A 13737-nucleotide genomic window follows, 5' to 3' on the forward strand; every position below is an offset into this window, starting at 1 on the left:
CGAGCCACTTTGGGATCTCAGGAGCAAAGAATCAAGACGGGACCTTTGATGTCACCGCAAAAGCATGTAGAATTCCAATGGTAAATTTCTTCTATTAGGTTGCCACCACAGAGAATTGGGAAGTAACAAGTTCACAGTCTGGAGGTATTTGTGTTGCAAAAAATTGTCTCCATCTGGCTTCTTCCTCTACATCCAAATCTACATCTCCATTCCTGTCTTTTGGGTGTTCGTCTGTCACATCGCAGTGACATCACTCTGTGAATCATGGACTTACGAACTAGTTGTCTTTCTTGAAAAAGGCAGCGTTCAGGTCAATGCCTTTGGAGTATCCCAACAGCATGTTGGATCCTTGGCCTTCAACGTTGCCAAGCTGGACATTCAGCTCCCCGCCAGTCCCGTCCGCGCCGTGGATTCCGATGACGGCCTGCGACTCCAAGACCTTGACTTTGCCCACCACCAACTTGCTTCGTCTCTCATTGACCTGGACAAACAGGGATGCTTGAAGCTCCTCGTACCCCTTGATCAAGTCCCTCAACTTCTGGAGCTTGGTTTCGGAGTGTACATCTCCACTGTTGACCTCAATTCGTTCCACGATAGCTTGAAGGTACTTGGTCTGCTCAATAGATGCCAAACTGCGAGGAAATCAGATATGCTATCAAAACTGAATGATCGTGATAAATTACTCACAAGTTGGCGCCGGCTAAAGCCAAGTCAACAGTTTGCTTGCAAACTCTGAGCTCGTCCACGAAAATCTGGAGCTTGTCTTTGCCAAATAGTCCGATGTTCACTCTGTCCATCAAGTGAACGCGTCCGTCTTTCGAGCGCTTGAGAAGCTTGTCCACCTCGTTGTCCAAGGCACAACATGAGGCGCCGCAGGCCGTGAGGGCGGATTGCACGTTGGTGTCTGCGGCAACGGACAGTACTTCGGTGTCATTTGACTTGACCGAGATCTCGAGGCGCTCCATCAGATTCTGGATAAGTTGCAACTCCTTTTTGATGTTGGCGATGAGCTCAGGGGCTCGCGTGATTTTGTCAATCTTCTCTCTCGCTCCCCTGATGCTCTGCAAAGTTGTGGCTGTCAAGGCGACGACGGCACTTGAGGTTGCGAGGACTTCAGCCATGTTTGGGCTATCTTGCAGTGTATTCGGATCAACTGATAGTGATTTGTGATAGTGATGAGGAGATACAGAAGTGAAGCCTCTAGATTCTAGAGGGCAGCGGTGTCATCCCCTTTTAATTGCCAGCTCCCAGAAATCAGGCAGGCAAATATATCGATCTTGGACTGCGACAAAGGGGCAGTACTGTTTCTTTGGTTCAAGGAGAGGTCCATTGAATCACCTGATTACATCTTGCATCATAGATGCCTTACCGGTCTTTGGTAATCCCACATAAGAAAGCCCTAGAGCAGATGGACCGTCTGCCTGTGGGACCCCCGTGTTCCGGTCATGGGATCCTTCACCTTTACCTTCACTGTTCTTTCTCCCCAACTTCTCATAGATTTCCCAGCAAATTCCGCCGCAAAGGGGCTGAGATCCCTTCCGCGTTTTGCCTCGACTCGATCCTGCTCGCATCGGCCCTCATCCTCGCCATCCAGGCCATCATCGGAGTCTCTCCAGTTCTTGGCAGTCGACAGCATCTTCTTTCATAAGGAATCGCTATTTCGTACTGTTTGGTGGTACGAGCACAAGAAGAATGCTAGCCAACACATAAGAGAAAGTGACAGGATAAAATAGGTACTTCCATCAACCGACATTCTTCACATCTGCTCAGGGTTGGGCTTCCTTCAAATAGTTCGGACGCTGCTAGAAAAGTATCCAGACGCCGCATCTTACGCCAACGGAGAGGAGGAGGACGGCGATACACCTCTCTCATATCCTACACGATATAACCATGGCGATGTTGCCGAGCTGCTCGTTTGCTATGATGCTCACGTCATAAGGCAAATACGCGAGACATGTTGGGACGAGTTTATGTATACATTTGACATTCCAGTTATCAATGCTTTCGCCAACGCCAATGTACGGCTGGCTAGATTCCTGATCAAGCCTACCTGCGCTCAGATAGATGATCCATATCGAAAAGTTATGCTGGGCATCTACCTGATTTGCATGGAAGCCTGCGTGTCCAAAGGCACCAAGAGCAGACAGCTCGCTGAGATAGTATTGGATAACATCAAGATCAACGTCACCGAAATGGAGAAAATGTTCAGGCGGGCACCGTGGAGAAGATCGAAACATGACAATCCGCCGAAACCAGACAACTTGGACGTTCCGGGCTTGGTCATCTATCGACTTCTGCGTTCTGATAGCAAAGTTCTCTACGATGTTGACATCTTTCCCAGTGCTGTTGGATATGCTGCTCGACATCCCAGCATTAGCGCTGAGCTGTTTGATGCCTGTTTCCTTCCCGACGTCAATAAAGTGTCTTCATATGAGTCTAAGGCTAAGACGACACTACATCCCATTGTGGTAGACATTTTGGAAAGACCCTACGATTTCTCCTACGAATTTAACTACGAGAATGAGGTCATTGACACTGCCTTGTGCAGGGGCAGCTTCGAAGTGCTGTCTATGCTTATCGAAGCTGGCAGTAAGGTGGCAGACCCCAAAAAGAGTTCGCTGGTCTTGAGGATCTCAGAGAAGGTTCTCAGACTTTCAGACCCAAACTCCAACCTTGCTGTGGCACAAGACATTTGCAAGCGTCTGCTATTGACGGACGAGGACATCAATGCTAGGGTCACGTTTCGGCGGCACGAAGAGTCTGACAATTTCACGTTGTTGGACCTTTACCTCAGAGGCTTGCTTTTTGCAAAGACAGCCAGATTTGCTCTATTCCTCATGCAACATGGAGCACGTTGCAGCGACGAGGAGGACTCGCAACGCTTACTGCTGTACCTAGCTCCGTTGGCTCGAGGCGTGGTGACTGACGACGATTGGGAATGGTTTGTTCGTGCTTTTGAAGGGGATGAGCACGGCCGATGCTATTATTGATGATGCCTCGACCAGGTTTTATCCCCCATAGAGAATACCCTTATGTATTGACGATTCTACTCCGCATATCGTGCAGAGAAGTATTCAATAACTTACACGGCAGGTGCAAGCGGAGAGCCGAGTTCGGCGATCCAGTGTTGACAAGTAGTAGTCTAGAGACTGGGGTTAGGAGCCGGTGGCCCGACGGGGGTAGCATGGCGAGCAGTGATGTCCGGACTATCGGTCAGTCAGTCAGCCTCGATGCAGAGGACCTCGTGTTCAGCAGAGAATTAAAAGAAACAAAGTGGGTAAACAAGATGACGGGCCAAGCCAGCAGCATGGCCATCCCAATCAACGTGATAATGTGACGGTGTGACAGGCTGCATGATCGAGGCGGTCTCCGAACCGGAGGTTAGGATTTCTCTGTCTGGTCTGCGTCTGAGGTCTGAGGTGTGTGAGACTGAGTGTGTGTCTGTGAGGATGAACAACGATGGCCAGACCCTTGGCCAGTCCTAATCTCATGGCATTCTAGAATCTCATCTCGTGCAGGAAAAATTGGAGTAAAATGTGGAGAATGGCGTTCGAGAGATGCCTAATGTTTTGCCCCCAAGGACCCCCAAAACCTCCGGAAGTTCCTTGAGAGGAGGAAAAAAGTTGGAGCTCCTCACATTTCTTGGCCAGGTTGGGTCACAAGCTCTGTCAAGATTTCTCGTTGTTTCTTTCCCTGACTCCACAGGCTCCCTTTCGGGACACGAGGAACACGGGGAGCTCGGAATGATGAGCAGGAGACATGGAAACCTTGACATGGGTTTAAGGGGTTTCCGTCTTGTTTCTCTCATCTCATGTTCTGCTCGTGGTTGGCATTCTAGTCGGGTACTTTTCATAAAGATTTCATACACATCGCATATTCATGCATAAGGCCATTCACTCACAGCATCTACACTGTTATTGTCCATATGTATCATTGAGACTGCATAGTATATAAGTCTAGCCTTAAGCTTACACGGTACCATACTACCCATCATCGAATGCGCTGCAACGTCCAGTGTCGGTGGTAGTTCAGAGGCAAACAAAATCAGGGACTTACCCGTCTGGCCTGGTAGCCGGCAGCCGGGCATGCCGGGATGGAGGAGCCAGTCCACCTAGAAGAGGGCCATTTGGGGGCAATGGCCCACCCCCGCCCCGGGGTTGTGGTTCTAGTGTGGGCGGTGGGCACGGTGGGTGGCATGGAGCGATCCTTATTTTGGCCCATGGGTGTCCGCTCGGGCTCCTTGAGTCCAGCCCTAGTTCCGGGGCAACTCCCCGCGAGGCAGTGCGAGAGCGGCGGACGTGCTACGACCTGCGACATGCGGCGCCTGGAACCTGCGACTTGGGACCTGGCCGGTTGAGACGTGGTTTTGGGCCGGGAAGCTGCGAGACGCGTCCATACGCCCAAAGTATCGTGAACTTTTTCCCTTTTCTCTTTTTGGCTGCTACCAAGTTCCATGATTCCTTCCACCACCACCAACACCACCAATCCTTGTTTGCCCTTGCCAAGTAAACCAATTGACCACTAGATCAACTCACGCCACGATCCTTCCTTACTTGCCAGTGTCCACGAATGTCTTACCTAAACCTCCTTCCCTACCGTCCCGTCGTTCCTTCCTTCCCAATGGAAAGCTCCAAAACTCATAATAAACGGGAGCTCCCTTCCTTCCCTCCCGCGCCTTCTTCAAGGTTCCAAGCTCCTCCCCTCTGCCATACTTACCTTAAGGTAGTGTCCTCCTCCCCGCGACTTTCTTCCTCCCCTCCCTTCCCATCTACCAACTTCTCACATACAACAAACCAAGTCCAACCGACCCCGAATTACGAGACGTACTTCCCGATCCAGACTTACAACCAGACGATCAGGAGTCAATCACTACCCTCCCGCTCGTCCCACGTCATCTACCCCACCATAGCTCCTCTCATCGTTGCTTTTGCCCAAACTTGGGCGCCTCGAATTCCGCCAACCCTCTGCCAGGTTTGATCGTCAACTCCGCATCTGCCAGAGACAGCTAGCTTCATCTGCTCGATCCAGGTCGCCGCTCAACAAAAACTAATTCCGTGACATCATCCGGCTGAAGTCAATTGCAAAAGTCAACGGTTCTCCAAAACCGAAACAAACGCCATCATTGTTTCGCTTTCACACTTTTATTCCTTCCGAAGGGCACCTCGAATCGACTCTGACCGTCGTATTATTTCAGACGGCAACATTCACGTACATACACTTCAACACCGCGTGTAACACTTTCACACCCGCAGACACTCAAAATGTTCCGTCCTCTTAGCGCCCGACTGGCGCGGACCATTCGTCCCATCGCGAGACACACCCAGGTCCGCGGCAAATCCTCTCAGTCTTCCGCCTCTGCAGCTCAAGCTAGCATTGCAGCCACTAGCCCCAAGCAGCAGCAACAGTCTAGATCCATCAGCGGCAGCCCCAACGTCAGAGAGAAGCCTCACCCGGGCCAGTACTCAAGAACCGATCCCGATGTTACAGTCGAGTACCCCGAGGACGACCAGCTGCCTAGCAGTCAGCCGGTCCGCGGTCACGGTGGTGGCATTGGCAAGCCCACGCTTGCTTCCTTCTCTCTCGATGGCCACACCGGCGTCGTCACTGGCGGTGCGCGCGGCCTTGGCTTGGTTATGGGCCAAGGCATGGTCTACTCCGGCAGCGACCTTGCCATTGTCGACTTGAACAGTGAGTTGTAGATCCCGATTGCCGACAAGCTTCATGATTCTCCATGTACTGACACCGGGATAGAGGAGGAGGCTGAGCTCCAAGCCAAGAACCTCCTTGAGGCATTCAAGAGAGAAAACCCAGAGGCCAAGAGGTATGTACTCTGACGATCCAATTGACCCTGAAAAGAAGTGACGGACGCCTAACAACATATACCAGAGTTCCCAAGGTAACTGCGCACCACGCAGACGTTTCAGACCCCGCCTCTGTCGACGCCTGTATTGCCGAGATCCTCGCTGCTCACGGCAAGATTGACAACCTCGTCACGTCGGCCGGCTTCACCGAGAACTTTGATGCCATCAACTACCCCATTGAGCGTATGCGCAAGCTTTGGGGCGTCAATGTCGACGGCACATACCTCTTCGCTATCGGCGTGGCCAAGCATCTCATGGAGCGCAAGTCTCCTGGAAGTATGGTCTTCATCGGCAGCATGTCTGGCTCTATTGTCAACGTCCCCCAGCCTCAAGCGTAGGTTTCATCGAGTCTTGTTTCTTTCGAGGCATTGAATTCGCTGACACATGTTCAAACAGACCTTACAACGCCGCAAAGGCTGGTGTCCGTCACTTGGCTGCCTCCTTGGCTGTCGAGTGGGCTGGTGCAGGCATTCGTGTCAACTGTATCTCTCCCGGCTACATGCTCACAGCTCTGTAAGTCTACCGCCCAAATTCTTTGTGTCCGGGCAGCCAGTACTAACGCACATGTGCAGAACTGAGAAGATTCTCGACGACAACCCAGACCTCAAGCAGAAGTGGACTTCTCTGATTCCCCAGGGCAAGATGGGTCAGCCGAAGGACCTCATGGGACCCGTCACTTTCTTGCTGTCTGATGCCTCTCTCTACGTCACGGGTGCGGACCTCCGCGTTGATGGCGGTTACACCGTCACATGAGCCGCCACGAGTCCTTAATTTGAATTGGATTGAAGAAGGAGAGGATGAAAGACGTCAAAAGTTTGCAATTCCACTAGAGTGATTGGCGTTTTTGCTGTGAGAACATAGAAGGTTGATTTGTTGATACGTCGACAGATAGTAAAATTGATAATGATTAAACAATCCGTGATAAGATTCCGAAGAGGCTAACTAAGTCTCTATGGGGGTGGCATGTGAAAGGCGGCTAAGCTAGGTAGCTTTACACCGGTCAGCGTATTCGATGAGGCTCATTCGTCGGTACCGATCGAGGTATTCCACCACTTCGACATGCAGTGTTACGGGGCCCGCAGCATAGGGTCACCGGACTGGCCACCGACAGTTATCCGATCTCTCATATCGCCGGGTCTCCCCTATCCTGAGCCGTCCCGTATCTAACACTTCTAGCCTTCTGTTTCTTACCCTCGTCTTGAGCCTTGTCTGAAGCCTCGTCTCGAGGGCCGGCCTGGGGTTCGGTACTCCCGACGCTCTGATTCTCAGTGAGATGACCATAAGAAATTAGAGTACGTTAGCTTATATGATTCCTTATGAGAGACTATAGGTATCGGTAGACATGACGAATGCATGACAGCCGGAAGGAAGACTACATGGCGGCCGGCACTGGTCAGTACTGCCCCTCCTACCTTACTTTCCGCCGTTGCTACCACACGCACAATATAAGCACACACATGCACCCACACACCGAAAAATGACTGGAACATCTGCACGATCGAGGGTCCAACGCCGTGCCGTGCGTTTGCGGGGGGGGGGGGGGAGGGTAGGTATTGCACATGGGTAGGTAGACGAGGAGAGCGGTCGCTGGACCGGTCTTATTTGGCGTTTCGTGCACTGCCTGTCATGTAACCAGCATATGCTGTGCGACGGACGGCACCGGCGTGTTGGTGGGAACCGGGGAACGGTAAGGTCGGGGGGTCAAGAGTCCAGAACTTTGTTGTCTTGGGGGTTTTGAGCGACCTGCAGTAAGATTGTTTGGTTGGGCGGTGCGAGGGAGGGAGGTGCGTGTGGTAAGGTAGATAGGCGAAAAGGCGGAGGTTTCTGGCTGTATGTACGCCCCGTACTTATATGCAGGTAGGTAGGCAGGCAGGCAGGCTGGCAGGCAGGCAGGCAGGTAGGTAGGCAGACCAGCATGTGTCTTGTCTAACCCCCGGCGAGAGACTTGTTTGCTGCTGTTGTCGTGTTCGCGGCTCTCGTGTTGGTGGGAGGTTTGAAGTCTTTTGTAGGTGTGGGAGCTAAACGACGGAAACCAGATGTTGGGAACTGGTGGTCAATGTCTAGCGGACATGTGACAAGCGGCTTAAAATACGGAGACTCTTTTCGGACCCGTTGAGGATTGAGTCTCACCTAACCTACCTATCCATATATGGAAACGTGATACGGTCTCATGGAGTATACAAGGAGCCGGATGTGATAAGAGGCAGGAAGACTATAGGAACTATCCCGCCGGCTCGGCAGACGGGGGGGATAACAGGGACAGGACTCAGCAGCATGAGAAAGACATGGGAAGGAAAGCAAGTAATCTAGCAAGGGCTGTATGTGGCATGGGTAGAGAGTAGTATCAACGTTTGTGACGAGATTCTTGATTATTGAACCATCCTTCCGGTCGACACGGCGCCTCGTTCATTAACCCAAAGAGTACCGTGCCAATGCTGACTGAATCACACCGAGGAAGCTCTCAACACTTTTTCACAGTACGGATACCTATTCAACTGAACGAACCGCGCGATGGAACCCAAGCTCTGGACCACAGCATGGGGAATATACAGGCCTCCAGGGGACTCAGGGTAGACAAGGATCCCGTAGCCTCCCCTGATGCTTTTTCGAACCCGGCGCCGTTGTCAGCGCACGTGGGAGACGTGCCGGGGAGCGCGCATGTTGCGGAGGAGGAGGAGGAAGAAAGCCATGGCGAGGACCTCGAAGAGCGATAAGCATACTATAGGTATGGCTCTTTTGTTCACCTTATGCTCGCCACGTCCTTCTTGCCCCCCCCTCCCTTGTCAAAACCCATCTGCCATCTCACCTGGGTGAGAGGTCGTCACAGTACCGGTAGTGTAAGATATGGTCGTGTATGCCGCCCATCCCGCTAGTGTGGGGGAAACCAGTCGACACTCTGGTTCATTGTCGTTATGGTGCTTGCCGGGCAGGTCTCAAGTTTTCTCTCAAGCAAAATCTGCCAATACAAAGAGGAGGCCCGGGGGGGGGGGCTAGGCAGTACATTATTAATAGGGATCCAACGCGACATCACTGCGTAAGCCCTGTCAACTCCTTTTGTGTCCAAACTTGCGTGACAGGATTCCCGGGTAGTAAGGTAATTACAGACGTGGGGGGACGATGGGAAGAGTACACACAACTTACCTTACCTTAGTAAGCGAGCGGCTTCCAACGGCTAATACAACCCACAACCGCGTTGCCCCCAAACCTCTGAGCTCCCTCCTCTCCCTCTAAGGTTGTGTATACCTACCCCGCACAGCTACCCCCTGTCAACAGAGAAGCTCCAGGGTAGCTTCGACAGCTTCTGCTCCTCCTTCCACACCCACCACCCATTCCGACCTGTCGTTGCCCCTCGCGCTCGACACGGCAGGTCCGCGTGGCCAAGGCGTGGGGGGAGGGAAGTGGGGAGGCGGAGGGGGGGCCTAGGTGTACGGATACTTGTTACCTTCAACTCTCTCCAGTGATATCCGACGGACTGAGTGATCTTCACAGACAACCCCAGTCTTGCCACGGGGTAATCTTTGAGAAGAAGTCGCTTACCATCAAAAAAGCCTGCAGATCACTCTCACTCTTCCCTTGATAGGGTGATTGGAGCCTTGGAGGGGGCCCTCTCTCATCGTACACAAGCAAGAGACCCCTTATTTCGGATTGCGTAATGGCTTTCCAGGTTGCGATATCGACGCCATCTCACGCTTGCAAGTCGGACCCCCCCTCCCTTGTCCCAGACAATTGACCTCGTGATCAGTTGCGATTTTGCTTTTTCCTCGTCTTTGGCCACCTCCCCTCCTTTTTAACGGATCCTCTATGGCCTACCCCTCACAACTAGGCAATTCACTACTACCTTTTGGTAGAGAGCTCACAGTCAAGAGACTTCCTAGAGCCTGATCATCGAGTCAGATTCCCATCGGGGGACTGTACAATAGCCTTAGCTAGAATTACGACCGATGCTGTGGAGTCAGAGTAAGCCGAGTGAGCAAGTCCGGAGAGAAAGCAGTTTAGATCCTCCTTGGACCTAAGCTCGTCATCCCCTGTTATGTTTCAGCCCGGGCAATACGCACTCGTCTTTTTGATGGCCACATTGCCTTCACTCGCCTACCTATCTCTGTTTCTTAATGGATGATCTGGTCAGTTAGGTGGTTGGGTAACAAATATCTTCTCATTCAGAATGGCTCGCTAGTAAGAGCTCGGTGGGTCGCTGACAAAATGATGGCGCACCAAGAGCAAGCCGTTCGTCTTTCCTCTTTTCGAACTTCAAATGATCCCGCCGCTGCCCGTTGAACCGCTATGAACGCATACAATGAACCCTTTTTGGTGGCAGTCCCCTCCTGTAATGCATGTCAGGCGTTTTCCCTGCGAAAGGGGCCCCGTGACCGCCGGTAATGAAAACGCCTCGTGCGATGCAAATGCGCCAAACCTTCTTCCTAAAGGCCGGCCTCGTCGAGCTGATGAAAAGAATAAAGGAAAAAAAGGCAATGAGGTCGGTATTGCCAGCGGCAGACGCAACTACCAGTAGCGGCAACCTCAGTCGAAAGCAAGACATCCACTTCCGAATGACTGCACCCGTTTTGTGTTCCATGAACTCCAGAAGCCCCTTTTAATGCAGTTGATACCTCGCAAATTAGTACATAAGATTGTATGTGAGTCATGAAAGTAGACTTTTTTTTCTTTTGGCTGTCGGGATCACGACCTGTGTCTTGGCCTATCCCCAGTGCGCTCTTTCTCGCGCTCCAGCAGTAGCGTCAGCTGGCTTCTTGTTCTTGCTAGTGGCACATCGGGAGTAGAGCTTGGCATTGTCGGCGCGAAGTGCGATGAGGAGGAAATTCGGCGTGGGTTGCCCCTGGGTCCAGATTCGTCCTGAAAGCCTTCCAAGGTTTCCAGAGCGCGTCGATCCGGCTCACCAGATATCGTCACCTGCCCCATGGCTGCAATGTTCGACGTACTCGCGGTAGCGCTCGATATGAGCCCCTGCGCAGAACCACGACCAAAGCTAGCCTCCCTCGGTCGATAGGACTCGGAATTCGACGGTGCCCGCTCCATACGCGGCGCCGAAAAGCCGGAACGTGCTGAAGAGAATGACCCGATTCTTGGTGATGAGAGCGCGGGTGATGCGGCTGGTATATACGTAGGCGTCCTGGGACCACCGGCTTTGACCGTGCCAGCTTCGCGACTCGACCGGTCGGTTGCGGATTTGCTCAAGGGCTCTGGTGCTGGTGCGCGGTTTGCTGTTTGTACAAGCACCGGTTTCCGCCGTTCTTCAGTAGGTCGGGAATTACCCACCGATCTCGGAGATTCCGAAATAGATCTTTCGACTGGTCGTTTCCCCAGGGCTTTGGCGCTAGGTGGCGGCATTTCGAATCCCTCTGACCCGGATACGCTCAGGATAGCACTTTCTTCGGCATGAGGATGCATCACGTTATAAGTTCCCACGTGTTTGCCTCCGTTGGCAGAACCGGGCTCCTTGATCCCAATGTCGGAGTTTGTTGACGACTGCGAGCTCATTCTCCTTGGCAGAACCGGTCTTCTCTTACCCGACGCTGATGCAACAAATCGTTTCGTTGGTGTTGAGGGCTTCTTCTTGCTCGATTTTGCTGGGGAGACTGTTGATGAAGTGCGCATTTCTAGGCCACTGGCGCCTGTGCTTTCCGACGACGTCTCATCACTAGTTTGGTAGTCTTCATCAGCAGACTCGTGAGGCGACACAAATCGGGCTGTCGGCCGAGGACCAGATTTCGAGTCACCCCTATGCTTCTTGAGAATCGGGTGTGGTGGCGGGGGTCGAGATGATGAGGCGGACAACTCCTTCAGAGCCGACTGTTCAGAGATCATCTTAATGTCTTGGTTCATTTGCTGAGCGCTGAGAACCGGATCAGACTCATGCTGGCTATTAAAACGAGGCGTCTGGACATAACGTTAGCAAAGTGCCAATTCGTACCGAGCGAGGCATTTAAATACCGAAGGTCCCTCCCAGCGGTTCGGCGAGCCTTTGAGAGGCACAAAGGTTGGACCATAGGAGATGTGTTCCCATATCTTGGCCACGGTCGCAGCTTTCAATTTGCTTCTATCGCTGCCCATGACATGCCACCACAGATTTTCCAAGCGGCGTGCGGTTGGATCAACAAGTTTGAGATTTGTTGTGGTGTAGACTATGACGTGACGTTAGATTTTCATGTGAAAGCACACTCCGAGCGGCTGTTGACTTACGACGCCACATTCTTATGATGAAATCCGGCGGTAGAGGCTGCGTGAGCGCTGCAACATCTTCGTATATCCGCCTGTCGTCTTTGACGAGTCCCTTTGGCAAATCCATTTGAAGCGAATGTGTTCTTTACCGAGACCAGACGGTCAACGGCAAAGACGGCTGGAAACTAGAATGACAGAAGTAGAGGGTACGCGGAAGTAGCGCTGATTGGCAAAGATAGCCCCGCCGTGTAGGGCAATCTTGCTGAGTGCGATGTGAGTTTACCTGGAGCGACAAGAGGTGGTCATGGTCGTTGCTCTACGATTCAGTCGGACGTGGTCGGGATGTGGTTTGCTCAATGGCCGATTTGTAGGAACGCAAACAAAATGCAGAGAGCTGCAAGTGAGAGGCAATCTGCAACTTGGGTTGGCTATTTGGTTTGCGGTTGTCTGCGCGTGTGGCAGACAGCTGATTTGTTGAGAAAGGCGGTGATGAGAAGTGTATCAAGAATTGGAGAGAGTGAAGAATGAAGCGGTAAGCCCCGGGCTGCTGTGGGTTGGTTGACCCTAAATGGCCGTTTTCATGGATTGCGGGTTTTGGTCGGGTTCGATTTGTCGTCGGGTTGTGGAGAGTGAGAGGGCATTAAGAGGAACAGAGTTAAGAGAGGACGGTACGGTATGGCGGAGTAGTTGTGATACGGGCAGTAGCCCATCCGTTTGTCAACGAAAATGAGAGGTGTACGGAACGCGTGTATGGCTCCGGGAGGGATGCCGGTGGAAAAGAAAGACGAACCCAAACAGCCGTTGGATGACGATGACGAGATGAGACGACCGGTAAGATACGGGAGAATGAGGTACGGTGCCTTTGCTTTGAGCCTCCAAGCCCGAATGAGAGCGGGCAAGGTGAAGTGAAGTAGGGCCAAGGGCCCGGCAATAGAGACTGCAAGCCGCGGATGGTAACGTAGGCAAAGTTGAAGGAGAACTTTGCTAGGAAGCTAGGTCGACAGACAGAGGGAGCCACACGTATCGAATTCGTGTTCTCGGGGCAGCCCAATGGACTGTTTGTTCTGAGCAGAGCAACTGTGAGCCTATGCTCTAGGTCTCTGGCGAGCGTCAAGGCGTTTGTCTTGTTTTGTTGTTGATGCCGAATGAGAGAGAAAGAAATGGCACTGGTTGAGAGAAAGGTCGGAAAGCGGAGGAGGATGAGGGGAGATGGCGTGGATGGAGCACGCGCAAAGAAAAAAATTGGAATGCTTCCGACTCAGATGTGGCTTCCAAAGTTGGGAAGGGCCAGTCGGGGGTTAAGGCATGGTAAATGTACCCTGGATGGCTGGAATTACGGTGCCGCGCCTTACATTGCCCTGAGAACAAAAGATAGGCGGACAGGCGGCAGAAGGGGGAAAAGGGGAGAGAAGGGGGCTTGCCAGGGAAGAGAGTCCAAAGACGGAGACGGCGAGGGAAGAAATGGGCCCTGGAAGGGGAACTTGAGAGGCTCTAAGCTCGAAGTACCTGGCCTGACTTGGACCACATTCACAGTCGCAGTGCCACGAGTGCCTATTCAGCGTGTCAGTGTGTGTGTGTGTGTGTGTGGGCGGTTCGGGGCCAGTACGGGAGGAGGTGTTATCGTATGTACCTGGCTTGGGGCTAGAATATTTGGTGGTACCAGTATCCGTAAAGTAGTGTATGTACTCCGTACGGGTAG

General features: G+C 52.5%; 6 protein-coding genes across 6 annotated transcripts; 4 read left to right on the forward strand and 2 right to left on the reverse strand.

Moving 5' to 3' along the window:
* Window positions 1–277: 277 nt before the first annotated feature.
* On the reverse strand, window positions 278–1121 carry CTAM01_06951 (uncharacterized protein; the record flags this gene model as incomplete). The annotated part of the gene is made up of 2 exons (XM_060522976.1): window positions 278–632; window positions 688–1121. 2 exons carry the CDS (start codon window positions 1119–1121, stop codon window positions 278–280), a joined length of 789 nt encoding a protein of 262 aa, XP_060382478.1.
* Window positions 1122–1408: 287 nt separating this feature from the next.
* Window positions 1409–3337, forward strand: CTAM01_06952 (uncharacterized protein; the record flags this gene model as incomplete). The annotated part of the gene is made up of 3 exons (XM_060522977.1): window positions 1409–1606; window positions 1734–2941; window positions 3094–3337. The coding sequence occupies 3 exons, from the start codon at window positions 1409–1411 to the stop codon at window positions 3335–3337; spliced, it is 1650 nt and encodes a 549-aa protein (XP_060382479.1).
* A 1283-nt stretch (window positions 3338–4620) lies between these two features.
* CTAM01_06953 (uncharacterized protein) lies at window positions 4621–4977 on the forward strand (the record flags this gene model as incomplete). The annotated part of the gene is made up of 1 exon (XM_060522978.1): window positions 4621–4977. The coding sequence occupies one exon, from the start codon at window positions 4621–4623 to the stop codon at window positions 4975–4977; it is 357 nt and encodes a 118-aa protein (XP_060382480.1).
* A 284-nt stretch (window positions 4978–5261) lies between these two features.
* On the forward strand, window positions 5262–6614 carry CTAM01_06954 (short chain dehydrogenase; the record flags this gene model as incomplete). Its single annotated transcript, XM_060522979.1, has 5 exons — window positions 5262–5688; window positions 5752–5821; window positions 5887–6195; window positions 6258–6374; window positions 6434–6614. 5 exons carry the CDS (start codon window positions 5262–5264, stop codon window positions 6612–6614), a joined length of 1104 nt encoding a protein of 367 aa, XP_060382481.1.
* Window positions 6615–8293: 1679 nt separating this feature from the next.
* On the forward strand, window positions 8294–8575 carry CTAM01_06955 (uncharacterized protein; the record flags this gene model as incomplete). The annotated part of the gene is made up of 1 exon (XM_060522980.1): window positions 8294–8575. The coding sequence occupies one exon, from the start codon at window positions 8294–8296 to the stop codon at window positions 8573–8575; it is 282 nt and encodes a 93-aa protein (XP_060382482.1).
* Window positions 8576–10538: 1963 nt separating this feature from the next.
* Window positions 10539–12165, reverse strand: CTAM01_06956 (uncharacterized protein; the record flags this gene model as incomplete). The annotated part of the gene is made up of 3 exons (XM_060522981.1): window positions 10539–11739; window positions 11791–12001; window positions 12060–12165. The coding sequence occupies 3 exons, from the start codon at window positions 12163–12165 to the stop codon at window positions 10539–10541; spliced, it is 1518 nt and encodes a 505-aa protein (XP_060382483.1).
* Window positions 12166–13737: the final 1572 nt, after the last annotated feature.

This window comes from Colletotrichum tamarilloi (assembly GCF_030869305.1).
Source record: "Colletotrichum tamarilloi strain Tom-12 chromosome Unknown Scaffold_20.1, whole genome shotgun sequence".
Lineage (NCBI taxonomy): Eukaryota > Fungi > Ascomycota > Sordariomycetes > Glomerellales > Glomerellaceae > Colletotrichum > Colletotrichum tamarilloi.